The sequence below is a fragment of the Triticum aestivum genome, chromosome 3D (assembly GCF_018294505.1).
Source record: "Triticum aestivum cultivar Chinese Spring chromosome 3D, IWGSC CS RefSeq v2.1, whole genome shotgun sequence".
NCBI classification, from domain to species: domain Eukaryota; kingdom Viridiplantae; phylum Streptophyta; class Magnoliopsida; order Poales; family Poaceae; genus Triticum; species Triticum aestivum.
This window is the reverse complement of record NC_057802.1, coordinates 376460882-376484817: the sequence shown is the minus strand read 5'-3', so window position 1 is coordinate 376484817 and position 23936 is coordinate 376460882. Positions and strand designations below refer to the sequence as shown.

Genomic DNA, 23936 nt, shown 5'->3' with positions numbered 1-23936 from the left:
CCCTTACCGCCACCGGCCGTCAGAGCGGTAGGCAGAGCCGCGGAGGGGAGGTGAATCCACAGGCTCATCCGGTGAAGACTAGAGGGAAGAGTTTGTTCTAGCTGTCTAGGGTTAGGAGAAGAAAAGATACCAAGTTTGCTTTGTGCGTGGTTTGACCATGTTTATTAGAATTTCTGTGTTTTATGAAATCCCTTGAATCAAACATTCAAGTTAACTTTCAGACTGTGTACTAGAACAAGTTCTGTCCAGCTCCCGCGACGGAGGGGCGATGACGGCGGCACATCTTCGGCTCGCTTCAGTGCTTGTACTTGTCGCTAGGTGGTCTATGGTTCTGATTGTAATTATTATTATTTTTTGGTGTTTGTTGTCCTGCCCATGATTGAAAATGAATAAATCGAAAGTTTTTCAAAAAAAAATATCTTGACATAATTTCTATTTTTACTGATCATATGTCTTGTGTATACATTCTTATTTTGCCTTTGCGTTTTTCCCATTCTTTTGCTTCCAAAATTATGTGAACCAGACGAGTCTCGGATGACAAGATCGATGGCCGAGTCGTTCGGACATTCGGGGTAATTGACCGGCCCCGGGGTCAATCGGTAAACAACGACGACCGTTCCAAATCAAACAGCTGCTGATTTACCAGCAAGTCACGCGCTCGCTCGTAGCCTCGTACGAAGTTTCAGAGCGCCCCGGACGAACACGACATGCTGTACGTCTCTGCTGTATGCCAGGTCGGCAGCTGTGTATATCATCCTTTGCACCACGTCCGACCCGTCCGTTGGCAGCCACCACCCACCAGCGTCCTATCTGTGGTGACAATCTGAGATCGGATCGGAACTCAGACACCACTATAAGCAGCCAACTGCTGGTCAGTGGCCACACCCGACAACTGGAAACGAAAGGTCAACGGCTAAACGGTTGGGGGCCCATTACAAAATTGCAGACCGTCCACTCTAGCGAAGCACAGAAATACAGACCCCGACGACGAGACCAAGGTACAGGTGCTGCTGAACTGGGAAGTTTCAGACCGACGACGAGACCAAGGTACAGGTGCTGCTGAACTGGGAAGTTTCTACTAGTCCTACACACTTGAAATCACCCAAGTCAAGAGAAACAAGTATACTTGCCATATAGTTTCACAGCATACTGCCATAGTCTACACCAGTGACACGTTTAACCAGCAGCTCACGCCAGTGAACGCCGATCTCATTGCATCCCGCTTGTTTTCTGAACGATCTCATCATCTTTCATGTACTTCTCCTGCACCGCCGCTGTTGTAACCATATATGTTAAGGGGAAAAAGTGTGCAAGCACTTGGCATGTACAGTATAATGGATTGGTGCATCAGGAGCATGTCATTGCCAAGAAAAACATCATGCAGTGTACACTCTAGTAGACTAGTGGTACCACACCTACATATTGAGGTAAGACTATCAGATTCGTTGTCTTGCGATCTAGTCTAGTCACCATATACTTTATACTATTCGGCATGGAATGAGTTAACAGGACCATCAATATGCATGCACACACCACAACACCAGAAGTAGGTGATCTAAATAGTGCACTTCTACCACATTAAAGAGCATATAAATAATGGGACAAGAAAGATGCTTGTTTGAATAAGTTGGTACAAGAGGTAGTAAAGGATATCTGTAGTAGTCCCAGTCAAGAGGCGCAGCCGCGATTTTGCTGAACTCAACGGCACTGCTGTCTATGGAAGAGAATATATAGCCATTGCTCTTGTCAATCAACTTCACAAGATTACCAACACTTTCCTTGTCCTAGAGGCAAAAGTAGTAGGAATTAAGTCTATTGAATTGCATGCACCAACCAGTTGAGCAACATGAAACTGAATTGAAATAATAAATTGTTTCCAGTACAGACCTGGATGTCCAAAGTCGAAAAATTGACTAAGCTAAAATCATCAATCACATCACATAGCTCTTTCGTAAGTTTCCTGTCAGCAAAATACAAAAGGTTCTAAGAAACCTGAAGTCTAAAAACAGCATATCATAATTAACACAAGTATAAGATCACCAGCATTGCAGGTTTTCCGTGAATGATTCCAAAGGTTACTGAGTTTAAGGGTTCATAATGCTGCGCTTAAGGGTTCATAACGTTTGACGGTGCAACACTAGTCTACTGAAGATGCCTGAGATCCTCTAACAACTTCCGAGTGTTACTATGTAAGTGCATTACTACATTAGATCACTATCTTACCTGAACAAGGAGAGTTCTAGATCTTTGTGCAGGTACATTAATTGTAGCTTAAGAAATTTTACACGATTTAAAAGGGAAAACAATAACAAATCAGTGCTGTGTTATATTTTATAATGCTTTTCAGCGAATTGGAGATGCCTACTAAAGGACTAACTGCTAAATGCTATCATGTCTGGACAGGTTTATGACTTTCAGTAGGTGCAGTACGGACTGTACGTACCCCTTACCCAGGGAATTAAAGTTAATTGTTAGTTGTCATATTTACCTGTACTTGGCAGAACGAGGATCTTGATCAAGATGGTATTGCAAATAGGACAGGTCTTGGACATCAGTGTAGAAGTCAAGGTTGAATGCTGATAATAAAGAAAATGAGTAACAACTACAGCTGAAACATTTGCTAAAGTAAAGGCAGCTGCAGACAAGCACAATACCTAAATTTCCATAGTTCTCAATAAGGTCAATCTTTGATAAAACATTGATGTGTGGTAGCTCCAAGTGTAACATTGTTGATAGTGAAAGAAGCAAAGCACTCACATACTTCCCAGGATCACAACATAAATGAGCATCAACAAGGTGCACAGCAGTCAGCTGCAAAATACCAAGAACGAGTGGGTAATGAAATTCATTAACAGAATAACTTGCTTGAATTAAACTGAAAACATGCACGTACCCGCAAGTCTAGCTTTTTGATGAGTTTATTGATGATATTCCTTGCATTTGTGTGAAGGGAGAAAAGTTCCACTTGCCCCGGGAAATCAAATAAAAAATAGTGATCTGCAGCAATCACCAACCTTCAGCAATTCATAATGGAACGTAGTACAAGTTGAGCAGCAATGCAGCATTGGTGCGTAGCTGCTGCAATAGTTATTAACCTTTCAGAAAATAGCTCGATAAACAGCAGAATAATCCAAAATCCATGGTTGCAGATTATTCACAACTCTAATTTGGAGTAGCAAAAAGGTTCCGTCCAAGGTCATAGCAAAGTGAGTTGACCATTTTAAAAGTAGGTTGATCTGTATTGGCAACTTATTACTTTATTCTTCAATTGTCCCATAAGGAATAATTAATTTTCATCAAAGGTTCCCAGCACTTCAATGTCAAAACAGAATCTGGCGGCTTAGTTATGAATAGAACTGGGTCAACCTGCTTTCTATCTACTCCCTCTGCCCCAAAATAAGTGTCTCAACTTGTCTCAACTTTATACTTATTTTGGGAGGGAGTAGTAGACATGAGTGCTTAAAAAGATTTTCAATTTTATGGATATTACAGCCAAAGAATATAAATTCAGTTTCTCTGGTTCACTATCTTAAAGCTGTTATTTGGACATGGACACGGTCTTAAAAATACAGCTTTGACTATCAATTTGCAATCCAGATCATTGCTAGCTTTCATTTTTGTAATGCATACAAATATATGTCCTTTCTGTCAATGATCTGGATTACAAATTGGATCGACAGTTAGAGTTTGACTGACAATATATAATACTCACTCCGTCCCAACATAAGTGTCGCTGATTTAGTACAAAGTTAGTGCAAACTTTGTACTAAATCAGCGACACTTGTTTTGGGACGGAGGGAGTAGAATACAAAGAGAATTCATACACTGCGAAAATACATATTTTGAAAATTCACAGCTATGATCTAAGTATCCAATCTAAATATTTGTACAGATACTAGTAAAAAAATCAAGATCTTAACTCTACCCTTGACCAAAATGACAGCTTTTACAGCACCAGAGCAAGGTTCGGAGAAAAGCACTCTGCACTCACCTTCAATAAGAGGTTTCAGTTTCTCTTCAAGCCAGTCAATATTCATCTCCAAGTAATCCATGCAATACACAAGCCCTGACAAAGATATCAACAGCACAGCATAAGTAAGATAGAAATAAAACAGGTACACTTGATTCTTGAACACTGGATCAACCTCCATTAGGACCAAGCGAATGCTCAGACATGACATCACTAAGCTTTATGAGGTCCTCAATGTTGATGGCACATTCATATCTAAATACCACTGTCAAGGACTCATTTTGAGTGTAACTGCAGAACCCGATGGCAACACATGTAAAAAAACAAGGGAAAGGTCATTTCAAGGCTCAATGAGCAAAGGATACGGCAATGCATCATTCGCGGGGTCGAGATTGATGACCGCAACTTTCCTGCAACCAACAATCAAGCACTATGACCTTGTGAATTAGGAAGACAATAACTGGCACAGAAGCACCAGAACGGATAACACTGGAAGCCCAGTCATGGAAAGGAAATTATGCACCACGCCGTTCTCCTAATGTTTACCTCCCATCAGAAAATGCCTTATTACATACGGAGTAGATAAACCACACTAAACTGAACATAACACGAGGTCAGGCATTGGAACAGCAAAAGAGAAACTAGCACTGGAAGTCAGGAAAGCAGCTCGTAGTGATGGAGTACTAGTTTTTTTTTCGCGGGGTATGGAGTACTAGCTAGTTAATAGCAAGGCTGCAGTTATTGAGTACCTTCCTACGAGGGAGAGGAACTGGGACATGCCGTTGCAGTAGGTGGTCTTGCCGGAGCCTGGTGGCCCGATCACAACCTGTCCAAACACCATCTCCTCTTCTCGTACCCAGTGGAGGATCTAAGATTTTAAAACAGGGTGGTCCACCTAAAAAAATTGACAACAAATATGACATGCCAACATTCTAACTAATTTACCAATAGCACATAGAAATAGATCAATATGGTCTTACAGACATACTAAGATCGTCAATTTTGCATAAGAGAAGCCTACATAATACATACCTTGAGAAGTTCAAAGAAGACTATGTGGCATTGTTAATTTGTTAAAGTGGCATCGTTAGAGTAGCTTGTTAGAGTGGCGAACAATCAGACAAATCATGATTATGTCACTGATCAGGTGCTCATGTACTGGATAGCAAAATAATGTGTATGTGTTCACAGAACTGTGTGTTCATGTACTGGATAGCAGGTCTGACTGTTTAGTTAACGCAATAGACTTAACTCTTCCACCTGATTGATGCAATAGACAGCAGAGAGCAAACCCTAAATCAGAAATTGGGGAATGGGCAGTGCCGCAGTGGATAGCTTACCTCAACTCAAGTCCTCAAACCGGGCTAAAGGCTGAACGCCGGGCAGGACTGCTGGCTTGCTGCCGGAGTCGGCGGAGAGCGGACTGAGCGGCAGGCGCCGACTAGCAGGGGCGCCAGGGGGGCGCGGTGGCGCGGCGGCTCCTAGGCGTCTAGCGACGGCGAGGCAGGCGGCGCAAGATCGGGAGTCGAGCGGCCGAGGTCGGGGGCGAGCAGGGGCTCGGTGGTAAGCCGGCTGTCCCAGTGTCCCCTGCGTCCGTTGTTTGTTGGGCTAGCCGGCTGAGATGGGTCGGGACGAGTAAGCCATTGTTTGTTGGGCTTCTTTTTCCTGGTCCATCTGTAATTTTCTCCTATGAGCCCGGTCTAAAATCCAAGGTGGGCCGCGACCCACCTTGTCCACCCTGTCTGTAGATCAATCGTACCATCCCCTCATCAAAAGAAAAAAGATCAGTCGTACCCAACACGACTGCCTCTTCGTGGTGCCGAATAAAATTCGAGCTTGTACTCCGACGGTAGGCAGTCGATGAGGTACTCTGACAAGAAACCGACCTACCCTCGCTAGATATTGATGAATGCGGCGAGAAATAGGTACCGTCCGCAGAGGCGAGGCAACGGTAGGAGGGGAATAGAGGTTGAAATCTTTGCAATGCCCGTATTGTTGACGGTTAGTCACCATCACCGCTGGCGCGGGTGCTGCTTTGCTTACCGCAACCATCTGCTACTGCTCGCGGGAGGCGTAATAGGTAAGATACCTGAAAGCTGAATAAAACTGTTGCTTATTGATGATTTGATGCGGCATACAAGAGTATATAAGAGGGTACAAACCGACTTGGGGTAGGGGTACAAAACTGACTTGGACTAGAAGTCGTATACCATAATGACTACTCTAACATCCCCCCGCAGTATCAACGGCAGGCTCGACGACGTTGAGACTGAAACAGATATTTTGAAACGGCTTAGTAGGCAGTGCCTTGGTGAAAATGTCAGCAAACTGAGCCGTAGAGGGAACATGAAGCACCCGAACCTGACCAAGAGCAACATTTTCACGAACAAAATGAATATCAATCTCAATATGCTTTGTGCGTCGGTGTTGAACTGGATTGCTGGTCATGTAGACTGCTGATATGTTGTCACAGTAGACAATAGTGGCCTGCTCAATAGGCCTATGTAGCTCGGAGAGTAACTGCCGAATCCAGATTGTATCTGCAACGGCATGTGCCACAGCGCGGTACTCAGCCTCGGCCGATGAACGTGAGACTGTAACCTGTCTTTTCGAAGACCAAGAAATCAAATTGTTACCAAGAAAAACACAAAAACCGGAAGTGGACCTTCGAGTGTCAGGACAACCAGCCCAGTCTGCATCAGAGTATGCGGTAAGCGAGTTTGGAGAAGAATTATTGAGGTGGAGACCATGATTGAGAGTTCCTTTTAAATACCGAAGAATGCGTTTAACATGATTATAGTGAGGAACCCGGGGATCATGCATATAGAGACATGCTTGTTGAACAGCAAAAGAGATTTCAGGACGAGTAATGGTGAGATATTGGAGAGCACCTGTTAGGCTACGATAGAGAGTAGGATCGGAAAAGGGTTCACCGGTAGCCGAAAGTTTAAAACTAGTATCGACAGGAGTGCGAGATGATTGACAGTCAAGCATACCAGCACGATTAAGAAGATCAAGAATATACTGGCGTTGGGAAAGAAAAAGGTTGGAGGAATCTCGAACAACAGCAATGCCTAAGAAATGATGAAGGAGTCCTAGGTCAGTCATAGAAAATTCAGATCTAAGAAGAGAGACAATATGATCTAAGAACTTTTGAGAGGAGGCGGTAAGAATGATATCATCTACATAGAGAAGTAAATAGGCAGTGTCAGAAGTTTGATGATACACAAAAAGAGAGGTGTCGGAGAGAGATGGAGTGAAGCCTATTGTTTGAATGAAGGAGGAGAAGCGTTGAAACCAAGCTCGTGGGGCCTGTTTAAGACCGTAGAGAGATTTCTGAAGAAGACATACATGAGTTGGAAAGGATGGATTTTCAAAACCCAGAGGTTGCTGGCAGTAGACAGTTTCTTGAAGGGAACCATGGAGGAAAGCATTTTTCACATCAAGTTGGTGAATGGGCCATGAAGAGGAGACAGCAACACTAAGAACGGTGCGAATGGTGCTAGGTTTAACAACAGGAGAGAAGGTTTCTTCGTAATCAATTCCTTGTTGCTGAGAAAAGCCACGACAAACCCACCTGGCTTTATATCGTGAGAGGCTCCCATCGGAGTGGAACTTTTGGCGAAAAATCCATTTGCCAGAAACAATATTTGTATTGGGAGGACGAGGAACAAGTTGCCAGGTGTTGTTTTGAAGTAAAGCATTATATTCTTCTTGCATGGCAGTGGCCCAATTGGGATCAAGTAGAGCAGTTTTGTAATTCTTTGGAAGAGAAGTGAGAGATACGGAGGTATGAAGGTTTAGGCGGTCTTGGGGTTGATGAAATCCTGATTTGGCCCTAGTACGCATGCGATGATCATTAATCGGGGCTGCTGTAGGAATAGGACGAGGGGGTAAGGTGGGTACTGGTGAGTCCGGCGCAGCGGAAGAGTCGGACGAAGGAGTAGGGCTGGGTGGTGGAGTGGGAGCAGGGCTGGGTGGTGGAGTGGGAGGAGGGGCCGGGGGTGTTGGGGAGGAAGCAGGGGTCGGGGTGTTGGGGACGTCTCGGGTGGGGTGAGTGTATGGTTGGGATTGGCTATGGTGGGTGTTAATGGTGGTGGTGATAAGTTGTGTTCGGCAGGTAGGGGAGTATATAGTTGGAAAGGACGGGGAGAGGGGGTGTTTGCGGAGCTAGGGGTGTTGGATGGTGTAGTAGTGCGTTGTGAGAAAGGAAAAATGTGCTCAGCAACGTGACATGACGAGAGACATGAACGTGTCCGGTGTGAAGGCCGAGACAGCGATAGCCTTTGTGCTCGTCAGAGAAGCCGAGAAAAGCACATGGGATAGAGCGTGGTGACAATTTATTTGCAGAAGTGGCATAGGCATTGGGAAAACAGAGACAACCGAAAACACGAACCGCGGAGTAGTCGAGGTGGGAAAGAAAGAGGGAATAATAGGGAGTAGTGTTGGGTTTAGTTTTAGAAGGTCGAATATTTAGAAGGAAGGTGGCCATGTGTAGGGCTTCAGCCCAAAACTTGGGAGGCATAGATGATTGAATGAGGAGAGTGCGAACTATATTATTGAGGGTGCGAAGAGAGCGTTCTGCTTTACCATTTTGAGGGGAGGTTGTAGGGACATGAGAACCACAGGATGCCATGTTGTAAGAAGAAAGTACGATTTTTAATATTATTAAACTCGCGACCATTGTCACATTGGATAAAGCGAATTGGGAGGAAGAAGTGAACAGACGCATAGCGTTGAAAATTAAGGAAAAGAGAATGGACCTCGGATTTGTTGCGTAGAGGAAAAGTCCAGACAAAGTGGGTGAAATCATTTAGGATAACAAGGTAGTATTTAAAACCCGAAACACTTGCAATGGGAGAGGTCCATAAATCACAATGTATTAATTCAAAGGGATAAGTGCTACAAGAACTAGAGGAACTAAAGGGAAGACACACATGTTTGCCTAATTGACAAGACTCGCAAAACACAGAACTATGAGAGTCCCTATTACATGGTATGGTAAATTCACTAAGCATAGAAGCTAAGACGGCGGGGTTGGGATGGCCCAAGCGACGATGCCAGAGATCGACGGAGGCCAGCATGGATGTTGGAGGGGTGGCGGCAGGAACTCCATTAAGAGAATAAAGATCACCGGAGCTATTGAAGCGAGCGATCTCGGCCTTGGTCAGGTAATCCTTCACAGATAGACCAAAAGGGTCAAATTCAGCCGAAACTAGATTGTCGCAAGTAAATTGGCGAACAGAGATAAGATTTTTAATGAGGGCGGGTGCAACTAGAACATCGCGAAGTAAAAGAGGTTTGGTGGAAGAGGGAAGTTGAGCCTGACCAACACAATATATAGGAATAGATGATCCATCTCCAAGGATAATGGAAGGGAAAGGAGATTTAGTGCAAGAAGATAACCAATTACTAGATGCAGACATATGACTAGAGGCCCCTGAATCAAAGATCCAATCCGTACCTGAGTTTCCTTGTGCAGCAAAGTTATTCATGGCCTGGAGAAAGGCAGCTTGATCCCAGCTCGGCGTCGCAGGTGAGGGTGGCGTCGGAAGCAGTGCCGGCGGATACGATGGTGAAGGCAGTAGGGCCAGCTGGGGAGTGTAGTAGGCATTGGCCGGCTGTGGTGGGGGTGGCGTCGGGAGCAGGGCCGGCTGAGGTGTGTAGTAGGCGCCGCCGTCGGTGCTGTAATGACCATAAGGAGCATACGTCGGGGCGGCGTGATAGGCATTGGCCGGCTGTCGGGGGTTGAGAACCCCGGGAGCACCAGTAGGCGGCCGAAGGCCGGGTTGCCAGGCACCTGAGTATGCCGGCGGAGCACCGAGGGTGGACGGAGCGGACCAGGGCATGGGCCATGCTTGAACAAGCCCCGTCCAAGGATCATGAGGAGGCCGCCATGCAACCGCAGATGGAGCACTGGTGGGTGGTGCAGGACTCGGTGCTGGTGATGTCGTAGGCGGAACCGAACGAGTCGGCGGCGGCCTGTAGATAGGGTTTTTGCCGTGGTAGTTCGGACTAGGACGCCAGCCTGGAGGCGGTTCAACAGATGACGATGCGGACGGCCCGGCGGCAGGAGCCGGCCTGGAAGGCGGCGCTGGTGTAGACGACAGAGGAGGACGAGCCGCAGCATGAAAGACCTTGGGGCTTGAATCCTTGCGAGCTTGTGTTTCCGCCGCGAGTTGTAGCAAGGAACGTACTTCAGCGAAGGTAGGAGGGGGCCGTATCATCGGTATGAACGAGGCTTGCTTGTCAAAGTCTTCGCTGAGGCCGACGACGACGATATTGATTAGCTGTGAGTCGCTAACTGTATCGCCGAGTTCGCGGAGCTCATCGCCAATGGTCTTAACGCGCTGGCAGAACAGGTTCACCGAGGCGTCTCCTTGCACGATATTGCGAAGCTCGGTGTGGAGAGCGTTTTTCCGAGCGTCGGTGTTGCTTTGGAAGAGCTGACGGAGGGAGTGCCAGATGTTGGCAGCGGTGGCGCCGTCGTGATCGAGCATGTTGAAGATCTCGGTGGTGATGCGGGTGTAGAACCACTGGACGATCGCGAGATCGTCTTTTAACCATTGCGGATCGTCGGGGCGGGGAAGACAGTTGGCGGCGACATGCGAGCGCAGGTTGCAGCGGCCGAGGTGGAGATCGAAGAGATGTCTCCAATGGTAGTAGTTGTGGGCGGCGAGATCAAGAACTATGGGGATGTAGGGGCTGACGTCGGAGATTGTGTCAGCAGGAGATATTGGTGCGGCGAGGATGGGTGCAGGGTAGTTTTGTGGAGCTATGGTGAGGGCCGAGAGAGAAGCGGCCGCGGCGTTGACAGCCTTGGCGATGAGTGCGGCCCGGCGCTCGAAGTAGCCGAGCGGCGGCGGCGGCGGTGGCGTTGGCGGAGCCATACCCTAAACCCTGAGACCTGTATCTGATACCATGAAAACTGAATAAAACTGTTGCTTATTGATGATTTGGTGCGGCATACAAGAGTATATAAGAGGGTACAAACCGACTTGGGGTAGGGGTACAAAACTGACTTGGACTAGAAGTCGTATACCATAATGACTACTCTAACAATACCGACAATAGTTGAGGGGGGGGGGGGACGCATGGGAGTGGCGGCGTGGAAGTTACAAAAAAAGTGAAATCCCCAGTGCACCAAACCGTCTACGGAAGGGCCCGAACTTGGGTAAATCCCTTGTTCTTCGCCAAACCGTCTCGATCCCCAATGCGCTCACCCATCCAAACAAATCGTCATAAATCGATGACACTATCGATACGAAACACTGACAACTAGAAATTATGTTTATGTACGCAAATGATGGAACAAATAGCAAAGGTTCCTGAAAAAATAGCAAAAGAAAAAGTTTGGGAATTTGAGTTTAGAGAGGGACTAGGTACCGAGCCTTTATACCCGGAATCATTTGAGAGTGGGTTTAGGAAATTGATGTATGAAACTAATCAGTTAAATTACAGGAGAAGTGGCAACAGGCCCCGAATGAGCAGGGCCAGGAAAAGAAAAAAGACACCACACACAGCCGTGGCGCTCGTACCCTGCACCGAGCAAGCTAAGGTTTCTACTGCCTCCCGCCGACGTTCGTTGTTGGTCTACCTCGTATCTTGTGGTCTTAGGACCATGACGGTGCGGTGGATCATGGAGTACATATTAGAAATTTACTACTGTACATGCCGGCTATTAGGTTGACTCTAAATGAATAACATGACAATTCCTTATAATTAATTGACTATATTATTAACCATACTCTTACTGGCAAAAAAGAGAAATTCACTCGGGTTAAACAATGGACGAGCCATGCCCTGCCCATGCCCCATGCGCATGCAGTGACGCAACAGGACTCCCGGCGGGTAGTAGCACCTGGCAACTCACAGTTCCCAGATCCCCAAATAACGCCTGTCGAACTGATCGATTCGGCACGATCGACGCCGCACGATTTAACAATTAACCCGGCTGATTCTAAAAAAAAAATTAACCCGGCTGATCAATCAGATTGCAGAAACGGAGCTCCAGGCTCGATCGCCGCCGCCGCCTGCCGGTGCGATGGCCATTCGCCGACGTGACATGGTTGCCCGTTCCGTGCGACGGTGTAGAGAGAATCAGGCCGGAGATTGATGCGGGTACACACTATGTCGCTGAGGGAAATCTTTGATCTTTCCGGCCGGTCAGCTATGAAGGCAGATTCATGTGCACGGTGGCAGTGGCTGGGTCGGGTCGGGAGACCGAGCGTCCAAGTCGCCGGGTGGGACTCTTGACCCAGTAGCAGCAGCGGCATATTTGACCAGGAACGAGGAACCCGGCCCGAGCTCCATGAATCATCGTCGCGGTGACCTCTCCGCCAAGGCAAGGCAGCCCCTCCCCCAAGTCTCCCCGCGCGAATAAAAGGCCGGCCGGTCGGTCGGCTTCCAGCGGTCAGGCACGTCTCTTCCATTTCCAACCAGTCACAACTCGCCACTGCACCAATAAGCCGGCCGGTCCGTGCGATCCAAGAGTATCAGTATACTGTATACGTCGCTATAGCCATGCTCGGGGGGAGAAACAATGGGCCGTCGACGACGTCGAAGGCCCGAGCGGACGGCGCTGGCCTCGCCGGCGCCAGCACCGTCGTCGCCGACGGCGGGCAGGCGGAGGTCGCAGCCTCGCAGTTCGTCGTGCAGCTAGGTGAACACCGATCACCTCCTCGATCGATCTAACATGTCTAGCACTGTATAGTATAGGTGCACGAAATCATTGACTGTATACAAAATCCGGCATGCAGATGAGGCGGCTCGGGAGAGGCTGGAGCGCATGAACCGGAGGCTGAGTCTGCTGGAGCAGCAGATGGAGATGCTGGAGGCGGAGGTTGGGAGGGCCAGCAGTACCGCCGACGACTAGGAGTAGCGGCGCCGGATGCAAGTAGAAGCCTTCCTTTTCTTCTTTTCCCTTCTCAGCTTCTTGCTGATGGAAGAACACGCACGCACGGTGATAGTATCATGCGCTTGCTTGTTAGGCCTTTTCTTGTAGTGATGGAAGAACATGACTATCCAGAAACAAGCACGACAGTGGAAACCCAGGCTTCTCCCCGCTCGGGATTCCTGGCCGTCGGATCTTCCTTTGATGCATTCTGGACCGTAGGATCTCGCTCGGGAGAGATCTCGGCCGTCGGATCACTGCTACAATGAATAGTGATGAATAATAGCCTCCATTCGATTTTTCTTACTGACTTTTCTTACTCCGAAATTACTGTCTTACCTTGCTGACGTGTGGGGTCGATCCCTGGTGGGCCGCGCCGGTCAGCGACTGTGTCTGCGAGCGTGGTATGTGCGTTATTTAGTGTAGAAGTATTCATGCCACCGCCTGTAAAACTAGATGGCCGCCAAGGGTATTTTGGACATTTCGCGTACACCTATAAAACCGAAGCAGCAGCGACTGAAAACCTAGCCGCTTCCTCCCCTTGCGCGGTCGCGCCGCCTCCCCTCGTCCAGCCATCTCCCCGACCTCGCCGCCCCACACAGACCTCCGCTCGCCCAGCCCTCTCCCCGACCTCACCGCCCCACCCACATCGCCGCCACCGACGCCCCTCAGACCTCGCCACCGCGGACCTCTCTCCTTGTCTTCCTCGCACCACGGCGCCCGCAACCTCCTCCCTCCCGTCAACAGAAGGGGAGGAAAGAGAAGAGGGAGAGCGAGCGCGTCAGACGGCGGCCATGGCGGCGCTGTCGTCCGACCTCGGCCTCCGACTGCTGACCTCTCTCCTCGTTTTCCTTGCACCACGGCGCCCGCAACTTCCTCTCCCTCCCGTAAACTTCTCCAGGATCTACAACATCGACGGCTACGGCAGCGCCACGGTGCACCGCCAGCGCCACGCGCGCAATGGCTGGGGGCTCCGCCGGCCACGGCAGTCCGCACGCCCCGGCCTGGATCCCCATGCGCTGTCTTCCCCGACGGCGTGAGGGCGGCCACCTGAGGAACCTGGCTGGCGGACGAGGTTGGGCAGCTCCAAGGTTCTTCGTCCTGCCGCTGATGCCCACCGGCCACTTCCGCCGGGCTTCGTCGTGGGAGGGGGTGCACCAGCGAGGAGCAGCAGGGGAGGAGATGAGGATACACCGCCGGACTCCCTCTTCACTTTATGGTTGCATCTTCCCCGTGAGCTCCTTCTTCCATTCCCTTGCTTCCCTCGCGTGCTCCTCCTGTGTATTTCGATTTGGTTGTGAGATTGTACTCCATGGTGCTTGCAGGTCCGTGTACATTTATTCCAGTGCTCAATCATTGTCTGTCTCAACCAAACCTAACATGGCGGTGCGAATTTCTGCTAGGTATGCTTCTCCCTCCCATTAACTCCTTCTGATTATTCATATAGATATGTTTTTCTCATTTTTACTGATATATATCATCGGATGGATTATTGATGCTTTGTGTCATTCTGCAATTAGCGTCATGGTTATTTAAGATAGAAGTGGAATGTTAATTGGCTGGTAGTGGCATGTTCAAGCATTTGTTTTATGCACAGAAGGTGCTGCATAAAAACAAATTCTTATACATGCTGTGTGTATAAGAATAAAAAGAAGTGGAATGTGTATTGGCTGGAAAAAAAATCACATACAGGAGTAATAAAGCATTAGTTTTTATGCAGCACCTTCGGTTATAAGAATTTGTTTTCTAATTCTTGATGGTCAATCACAGAGCATTAATTTTTGTTTGCTTTACAATTTTTCAGGAGTAATCGAATGTTAATTGGCTGGTAGTGGCATGTTCAAGTATGGAAAATGATGAGCTCCTACTTCTTTTTATGCCAACTCTATTTAGTAGGTGAGCTGCGACCTTCTTCCCCACATGTCTGTGGTAATCAGTTATCCTCCAGAGGGAATTTTGATTGTGATTAGTATCTTTAGACCTTGGCCATATTCGTCAGTACTCACGCTCTCCTTCATTTCTCCTCATTTTTTAAATGTATTGACCTCTGATATATACAACTGAAATCGATGTGCCAAACAACAAGAAATAGAAGTAACAAGGGATATCTATATATTGGAAGATTTTGAGTGCCATTTTATTAGAGTAATTCTGAAATGCTGCCTCATTTTTTTTTCATTCGTGTTGTTTCTCATAGTTTTAAACTAAAAGGAGGAGCTATATAAATTGTCCTCTATCTTTCGAAAACATGTTGTCGTGTAGATTTGTGCAGTCATGGTCAACTGGTATAGATATGTATAGTTTCAAAAGAACATTACAGATATGTATAGTTTCTATGGTTTCTAGGTTGTGAAAGTTCCCCATCTAGGGTGGTTTGGATGTATGTTCCTTAGGCAAGCGACATATAGACAGATCTGAGTTGAAGAGAAGAAGAATTTAGCTAAAGAGGTGAAGAAGATCAAAGTGATTTTTCTCCCTCATTTCAACCTTTTATTGCATTTTGATGCTATAGTTTGTGATGATGTGTATGTGCACTTGTAAAATCGTTGCTGCCAGCTACGTTTAAATTTGCTAATATATGAGTTCTCTAACAATGGTTTTGTGTGCTCTAACGTAGAGCACGGGCTGCCTGGGGACGGCGCCGGTCCTGTACCACCGAGGGGGTTTCTTTTGTAGTTCTGGATACACAATTTTTCATGAAGAGATGGCTACCCCAAGGCAATCTGAATTAGGTGCTCCTCTATCTTTCTCTCTCACTCACGTTTTAGTTTCCCAACATGTGATTCTCCAAACATTATATTGAGAAGTTTTTCTTTCCCTTATTGCTTATGGATAGTTATGGAGCTACTTCCCGTATACATCTTCTTTTAGGATATTTTTTCCATTGCTTTCAATATTGGGAGATCCATCATACATGAGTTGGGTAAACATTTGGGCTATACATAGCTCCGAGCTTGTGGTCGCAGTACTATTGTTTAAGTTTATCTAAATGACAACACTGAATGTGACTTTGGAAGTTTAAGTAGATGCAGACTATAACAGTAAATGTTTCAGCTAGCATGACGCAAACTTCTGGTTTCTGTGCAAATATTTTCATCGTATGTGTAAACTCTGATAAATGTCATGGTCGCTATGTGATTTTGCTTCTAAACATTTTATTTTTCCCTTAGAGATTGTTTGGGAATAGGTGTTATGATGGTGAAATGGTGTAGTTCACTAAGAGCCTATGATTTTGTAAAAACAGGAACACTTCGTTATGCACAACTGTTAAAGGTCCCGAAGAATCCTCCAAGTTAGTTGAAGTGAATAGGCTGATTGAGATGCAAATACCAGAGAGGTAACCATGTTGTATATCTTGAATTGCAGTATCGATCTTTCTTATGGGAACAAGCTACAAATTTTCCCTATATTTCAGTGTTGACCTAGATTCATTTTCATTCTTTAGTTCTATTCCTACAAAGTTCATCAGTGCGGAGCTAATAAAAAATTTCTGATTAGGTTGTTTCATGGTAAAGGTTCCCCAAACAAGTATGGTCTATTGAACTATTTGTGTTTAGTATATATGTTCTTAGGTTATCCAAAGCTAGAAATAAAAAATTCAGTATGATCTATTTTCTGGTTTTTGTTGGTTTGCACTAAAAAATGTGACCCAATGTGGATGCCTATGGTACTTTTTTTTTATTGCCATGGAAGGTAATTGTGATTTTTGGACTTTGAAAGCATGTTTCTCCTTTGGTCAACAGTTGCTCAGAGTCTTTTTATTGCCATCTGTTTTCTGAAGTTAGTCTCGAAAAGACGAGATGTCTATTCATATTCATATATTCAAATGGTATCTCATCTGTTCAAATTTGTTTTTTCAATATTGTTTGTCGTGCTTAATCTGTGTTGTTCTGGATGCAGACTTACACCTTGGACCTGCTTGGCAGCAAAAAGATGAACCAAACCCAATGTGATTCACCATGTAGGCTTTTTTGGTGGAGCAGAATGACGAAGCTTCTCACAATCAGAGGTAGTGTAGTATAGCTTAGGACTACAGAGCTGCCTTGTGGATATGTTGGCTGTAGAACCAAGTGTACAAACATGTTTCCTTGTGATTGTTTTGTTTTGGTTATGTTCTGGTGCAAATGGTTTTCCCATGTGAGTTGCTCGCAGTGAGGCGGGCAACGCGCGGCAAGGCGCGCCACTTACCTAGTGACTATGACTATAGTGAATCACGGTTGTATTCAGCTTGGTTTGAGGGGTTTGACTCTCAGGCTCGTTTACGGAAAAGTATGGCGATGAGTTCATCCTCTCACTTTCGTCTCCGGTGGAAAATGGCTGCTGTTCCAAGCATGTATGATGGATCATGGATCTCTGAATTGTCGCTTGCTGTACGATCTTCCTATAGCAAAGTTTGTTGATGGAGACAGGATTAAACCCCCCGTTTAGGGCGGACTGTATCAGATCATCTGTACAGCTACCCCAGCACCTTACTTAAATTAAAGACTTCATACCAGATTTCCACTTCATCTTTCTCCTTAGCTGACGTGCAGGTAGGAGAAAGTGTGACTTCACCAAAACACTATGTACGTACAATAGAACCCGCTTCAGTTTTCGGTAAAACTTTATACAGCACCATTCCCTTGTTGGAACTAAATACATTCAACGAACCATACATTTTTCTTGTATACATGCTCATGATACAAACATATAGCACATCGACATCAAACAAAAAAAAACAAAGCAAGAAAACGCCGAATTACCGAGACGCAACAAGACTCGCGGGATGCATCCACTGCGACAACCAAAGCAGTGATACTGCGAGCATCACCATATCGCTCTATTCACAAGCCAGCTTGGTGCCAAAGCTGCTGAGGCTGATGGCAAAGGCCTGAAATGCCGACAATGGCTGCCGATAATCCATCGTGAAGATGTCGTCGTCGACCTTACCAAACTGCAGCAGCACCGTCTCCTCGTCCCTGGAGCCAGTAGGGTCATTGGGGTCAGCGGCAACGGACAGCTGGAAATTCTTGACGGACGCAACTGTTACCCGCCCGTGGAAGTTTAGGCACCAGCACTGCAGGTGCTCGTGCCAGCGGGGAGCTTTGTTTCTTAAAACCGTGGTGCCCATGGGCTTCCGGAACTTCGTCTTGAGGGAGTTTTCCCAGGTCTCTTGAGGTGAAGGGCACTCGAGTGCACAATACATCCTCCTGGGGCCTCTGGATTTGAGCAGGTTGTATTTGTATGAAAGCTGCCCGACTTCATAGTTGCCTGCCGATACTTGGGGGCTTATTCTTCTACTTCCGAAACGCCGACTAGATCGACTACTTGATGCTTTAGCGCCATCATGTGGTGGCTTGCTATCATATACTTTGAAATTTGTTCCCCAAAAATCAGATCTAGACAGGTTACAGAAGAAGCACAACTATATCAGTGAGTAAAAGAATCAAATACATATATACTTGAATCCAACTTTTCAGTAATGCAAACAGAAACCAAACATACGGAAGTGACATAACCTAAACTAGGACACTGAAATGGTGAAACCAAATTCGAAGAAGTTGGTAAAGTAACCGCCTCAACACTTCAGCAGCCAGTGGCAAGGAGACAAGATGATTATTTACCAGAACAAAAATACCAATAAGGGCGGACCATACTGAAGATACTTAGTAGTAATAACAGTGGTCCATTTTACTCCCTACATCATGTTTGTCTGAATATACTTTTGTTCTTACTACTATAACTGCCCCACTTTCTAGGAAGAGTTCATCCTGATCGGAGTGATACTTAATTATCACCCACTCACCCATGCTTGGTCAAAGCCTAACGCCAATAACCAAACGTATTTTAAGACGCAGACTAAGGCATAGCCTAGTGGTGGAAAGGGGTTGATGCCTTCCGACCCACCCAAGTTCAAGGCATGGTACTTGCAATTTAGATTTGTTGCATCAATTATACTGTAGGGGCCTCCCTTACCGTCTTTAAATATAAAAAATGTATTTTAAGACAGCTGATCATGGATCGCAAGGCCAACTCATGTACGTGTCTCTGATGACTACTTTTACACACACGAGGCATGGCTGGGAGTCTTGGTCTTGATTGGGCTGGCACAAAGAGGAAGTAGACGTGCACGAGGCCAGGTTGGAGACAGAGCAGGCGGCAACATGTCGAAGAGAGAAAGAGGAAAATAAATTTTGGGGAAGCACTCTTCCTCCACCTCCAGCACGTGGGGGAAGATGAACAGGAAAAGGGACTAATCTGATTTGGTTTTTCTACATGGAGGTGGCAGGTGAGAGAAGAGATAGATACCGCATAGGAGAAATTTCCTTCAGGGTATGTTTGGTTTAAGCCAAAGCTCACCGACACCAAACATTTGGCTAGCCAAAGGTTTTGCTTACCCATGGTTGGGCCTATGTTGGCAAGAAAAATAAACTGAGAGGGCAATGGGGAATGGCCATACAAAAATATCGGAAACCATCCAAACAAGGACCAAAAAATTGGTAGCTTAGGTTTTGGACACAAACCATGAAACCAAACATACCCTCAAATCAGTGATATTACCGCAATATACAATACCGCCTTCAAACCTCGCTTCAGGGGGCTAAGTAAGCCACAGACTTGAGAGGTTTATAGACAAACACGATACTTGAGATCAGTAAAATGGACTTTTCCCTTGATGATAATATAAAAGAGAGATAGAATAAAAAAGAGATCCTCAGGACCCAAAAAATAAATTTAAAAGGACCATAAAAACCAGCAAATGTGAAGCAATCATAAAAGTGGAATAGCTTGCACACTCCCAAAAGGGCAAAGATCAAAAGTTTAAGAGTCTCAAGACATAGTGTAAATACTTCAGCAGACCATCGCAAAATTTCAAGGATGCAATGGGTTTCATGTGACAAAGGGATGAATAAGGCACCTTAGGCATGCCACCAGGTCAAAAGGTTTTCTTTGCAGTATTGTAAACGATGCATCTTTGACCTTTGAATCATATTACTAGCATTCAAACTCAATGGAAAAGATACAAAGTGAAGAAGTGGTACTAACTCCAAGTTTGGAACTCTGTAGTACTACATTGTCTAATGGTTTTTATAGCGCTGAGGACCTAAGTGTGTTCCATAAATCAAAACCCACTTTTGTGTTCCATATTTGCACCAAATATATTACTTCATCCAATTTAAACACTTAGCAGGATACATAAAAATAGCATGGCAGGTTAATGTAAGTGCAGCCATGTAGAATTCTCACCTCAGTTTCCCCATATATGCATTGCTCCCTTGTGATAAGTCGTCAGCATCAAGGGATATAATGTACTCGGTATGGGGGCCACGCCTAAACCTTCTTGCGGCCATGAGAAACTTCCCTTTATCTACAGTAGCTGTCAGACGCAGACAATATGTATATTAAACTATATCATCAGGCACATTTTATAGTGACAATGGTTAAATGACATTACAAACAGTATAACAAATTGTAAGGGACAGCACATGGTAACTGGTAGAACCATAGAATATTCATTTAAGGCAAACTAATGATAGCATATAGCCACACAACACACTTCATCCTTGAGCAGATGACAGTAAGGAACTGGTTGAGAAAATTGGTGTTCTATAAATACATGAACATGTACATTCTACTGCCTATGCGCCTGAGTGTTACAGGTAGTAACAAAGATCAAATGGGATATTCCAAGTACTATTACTGCCACTAATCTCGTAAAACTATCCAAGCTCCGAAGACCGGAGGAAATCTTGAGATTTAGATTCTAGCTCCAAAAGATGCTCAAGTCCTAGGCATGACTGAACGAAACCCTTTGAATTGAACTTTTGAATAACCAATCCAAATAATGAGCAGCACCGTCCATTATTTTTTTTATTTGAAAACTTAGGGTTACTCCAACACACAGTAACAATTTTAGTCCAGAATTCAGTGGATTTCTACAGGTTCAATTTCATTAGCCAGTTCACACATGTCTCCTGACGATACTAGTTTAATTGCAATAATGCATACAGATGCAAATTGCCGCTTTGCCATGAAAACCCAACATAGATGCATTTGAGTTGGTTTGATTACTAGTTGAGTGCCAGGAAGCAATATGTATGAGACGAGACTACACATGCAAAAACAATGCAGATGCAAAATAATGATAACTGAAAAGTCAGAATTGACTAGAACAAACAAGTGGGCACGCTTCCAATTAAAGCCTTATTGAGTGAGATCCAAAAGGAGGCAGCATAATAATCCAAGAAAAAGAATGCCATCTGCCTCATTTTTAGATGAAAAAGAATAAGCTTCAGTCTCTTAGACCAAGCTTCTTATAAGCTAAGGTTTTTGGCTAAACCATTGCTAACTCTTCAATATATTTCTTGCTGAAAGTGTCCCTGGTCCACAAGCCCAAATGTATACGCAACATAAAATAAATATGAGAAAATCAAGGCACCCATCAGATAAACTTACCAGTTGTCAAGCCAAGGTAGAGGTAGAACGTAGAGTTCTTCTTATTCCGCTTGATAAAACACTGCATTGGGAACTCCCTTGGCCCTGGCTGTTTGACAACATGTTGTAAGATTAGGCATACAGATGCTGCATAAGAAATTCTGCACTAAGTCCCAAGTAACGACAAATTAATCCCTCGGAAAACTAGCTTCAGTAGACACGTATGAAAACTACAGGTACGTTTGGTTTTAGCCTAGCTTGGCCGTATCAAATAATTGGCTAGCCAAATTTTTGGTGGAGTTTTTTCTAGCCCATAAATTGGCGAACATTGACTAGAAAGTGATCTAGAATGGACAGAGAAGCATTGGCATGACAAAAGCCATCCAAACATAGACCAAATTTTTAGCGATGACCAAACTATTGGTAGGGCAGGTCTTGGCCACCATCCAAACACACCCTATGCTACTCGAAATAGGCAAGACAGAATTTCTGATTTTGGAAGCCTTGCCATTAAAAACCCAATTAATCGAGTCTCTCTTTGCAGGGGCATGACAAAAATATGCAAGCCAAATTTTCTGATCGTCAACACACCAACAGGTCAACCTTCATTGAAACCACCCACCGAAATACACCAAATTTAGTATCCCCAAACCAAGAATGAGAGCGCAGGTGTACTTTATACACGCACACTTCTTTGGTATGGCATACAGCGCGACTGGGCTGCGGCACGACGCATGCAGCAGCACCCCACTTTCATGTGACGTCATGGTGTACTCTATCGCCACAGTACGCAAACCGCTGCATGGCTGATCAGACGGTGTGGTGCCCTTCACGCCATAAGATCAGCGAGAATAGGGTTATGGCACTTTTATCTAAAATGGTACTCCCTCCGTTCACAAGTATAAGATGTTTCAGATATTTCAATATGGACTACATGAGGACTGAAATGAGTGAACAAACACACTAAAACGCGTCTACATACATCCAATTCACAAAAAGTTAAAACATCTTATATTTGTGAACGGAGGGAGTACAAGAACGATTAAGGACCTCATTGATTGGCGGGAGACTGTCCCATTTCCTGCAGGAACTGAATTGTTCCCTGTGAATTCACGTGAGTCTATCCCATTTCAGTAATCCGATGCCCTATCTCAACAGTGAATTCACGTGAATCTATCCCATTTCCAAATCGCGCGAACAAGCAACCTTATTAGCATCTGTAGAAAGGACTAATGGACCTGATGTATAGGCAGGGGTGAAATTTGTCGCTCAAGCTTCACACGGAAGTCAAAAGTGCCGCAATCGGATGCCCAATCTCAACGGAGAGGAACCTTGGAAAAATTTACGGATCGAAAGGGGGGATATCGCATCATCAGTTCCTCCTTAAAAACTTAAGTTTGGAATGGGGATTTCCACAGCCCTGCACCACCACACACCGAACCGGAAGCAGAGTCCCCTACCAATCGACGGGTATGAGGGCACAAGCCCACCAGGCGTAGCTCCCGTTTCTCACCTGCTTGAGCGAGGACGGGAAGGTGATCTTTCCGGACACCGCGGGCGGCCGCACAACGGCGACGGCGGCGTCGCGCCACCGGCGGCAGACGCACGCGCAGGAGACGACGTCCTTGCGGGCCGGCCAGCGCTCGCCGCCGGACGCCTCGACGCGGCGCACCACCTCCGAGAGGAGCTCCGGCAGCAGGCGCGCCCACCTCTCCTCCTGCTCCTCCGGCTGCCCGTCCTCCTTCTCCTCCCCCGTCTCCGCCACCTCCGAGACCTCGGCCGCCGGCGGCTCCTCGCGAGGCATATCTTCCGCCCACCACTGTACTGCCTCCCCACTAGGTCGCGGGGCTCTTTCGTCGGTCTTGGTTTTTTGCTTTTCTTTCTTCCAACTGTAATCAAAACCGCGTTGGGCGATGGAGAGAAGAAGATGGAGTACTTGTCTGGAAAAGTGGATCTAGCGGGCGGACAGGTACTGTGACCACTCATCACTGTGGTGCGTCGCCTTTCTTTAATTTCTTTCCTTTTCCGTATTATCACAGTGGTGAAACAACCACACACACACACACACACTTTCATCACCGTGCAAGTTGCTTTTTTTTTCCCTGAAGGCCACTTCATCAACGTATGCGACCAACATTCAGAAGTGGGTGCGTGCTATGTGTCGACCGGCTGATTCCCTGGGGAAGTCGGTCAGTTTCATGTCTGCCCGATGCATCATGTGTGAGCTGTTGGATTCACTTTGACAGGTTAGCGTGGCAGCCCCGTCCCTTCTCAACTGTTCGCAACATCGTCGATGTTGTGCCACCCTGCAACATGGTTGTCGCAGTGATAGCACGTCCCTTCTCAGTCGTTCGATCTGTCGCAGGTAAGGAACGAAGGTAGATCGAGACTCGGACTCACGTGGAGCGTAGGCCTCTTCCCCTGCATCATCGATCTTGCACTCATCGCCCTGCAACACGGTCATCGTTGCAGTGGTTGCGCGTCCCTTCTCAGTCGTTCACAACATGGTCGATGTTGTGCTTGTCACTGTTAGTTAGGAAGAATGAGATTGCACGAATCGATAATCATTGATCGTGACCGATTTCTACTTGTCTTCCAAGATGTACAAATATACAAGATGTACAAATATACGAGGGGAGAGAGAGATACAACGGTATA

The 23936-nt window shown here is 46.1% G+C and overlaps 2 protein-coding genes and 1 long non-coding RNA gene across 4 annotated transcripts; 1 reads left to right on the top strand and 2 right to left on the bottom strand.

Moving 5' to 3' along the window:
* Positions 1 to 932: 932 nt before the first annotated feature.
* LOC123079003 (GPN-loop GTPase QQT1) lies at positions 933 to 5606 on the bottom strand. Of its 2 annotated transcripts, none has more exons than XM_044501666.1 (11): positions 5311 to 5606; positions 4720 to 4865; positions 4336 to 4380; positions 4146 to 4225; positions 3992 to 4066; positions 2894 to 2997; positions 2655 to 2811; positions 2489 to 2576; positions 1888 to 1960; positions 1654 to 1784; positions 933 to 1279 (listed from the first exon to the last, which is right to left on the bottom strand). In XM_044501666.1, exons 2-11 carry the CDS (start codon positions 4809 to 4811, stop codon positions 1210 to 1212), a joined length of 915 nt encoding a protein of 304 aa, XP_044357601.1. In that variant the 5' UTR covers positions 4812 to 4865; positions 5311 to 5606; the 3' UTR covers positions 933 to 1209. The 2 variants fall into 2 exon arrangements, with proteins under 2 accessions (XP_044357601.1, XP_044357602.1); XM_044501667.1 differs by having other exon boundaries at positions 4720 to 4838; positions 5311 to 5580.
* Positions 5607 to 13288: 7682 nt separating this feature from the next.
* LOC123079002 (uncharacterized) lies at positions 13289 to 16974 on the top strand. Its single transcript, XR_006437800.1, has 6 exons — positions 13289 to 14096; positions 14189 to 14266; positions 14668 to 14759; positions 15481 to 15595; positions 16108 to 16200; positions 16764 to 16974. It is a non-coding gene; the product is annotated as an uncharacterized lncRNA (long non-coding RNA).
* Positions 16975 to 17360: 386 nt separating this feature from the next.
* LOC123079000 (tubby-like F-box protein 1) lies at positions 17361 to 23211 on the bottom strand. The gene is made up of 4 exons (XM_044501665.1): positions 22792 to 23211; positions 21300 to 21387; positions 20091 to 20220; positions 17361 to 18241 (listed from the first exon to the last, which is right to left on the bottom strand). Exons 1-4 carry the CDS (start codon positions 23080 to 23082, stop codon positions 17683 to 17685), a joined length of 1068 nt encoding a protein of 355 aa, XP_044357600.1. The 5' UTR covers positions 23083 to 23211; the 3' UTR covers positions 17361 to 17682.
* Between the last annotated feature and the right edge of the window lie 725 nt (positions 23212 to 23936).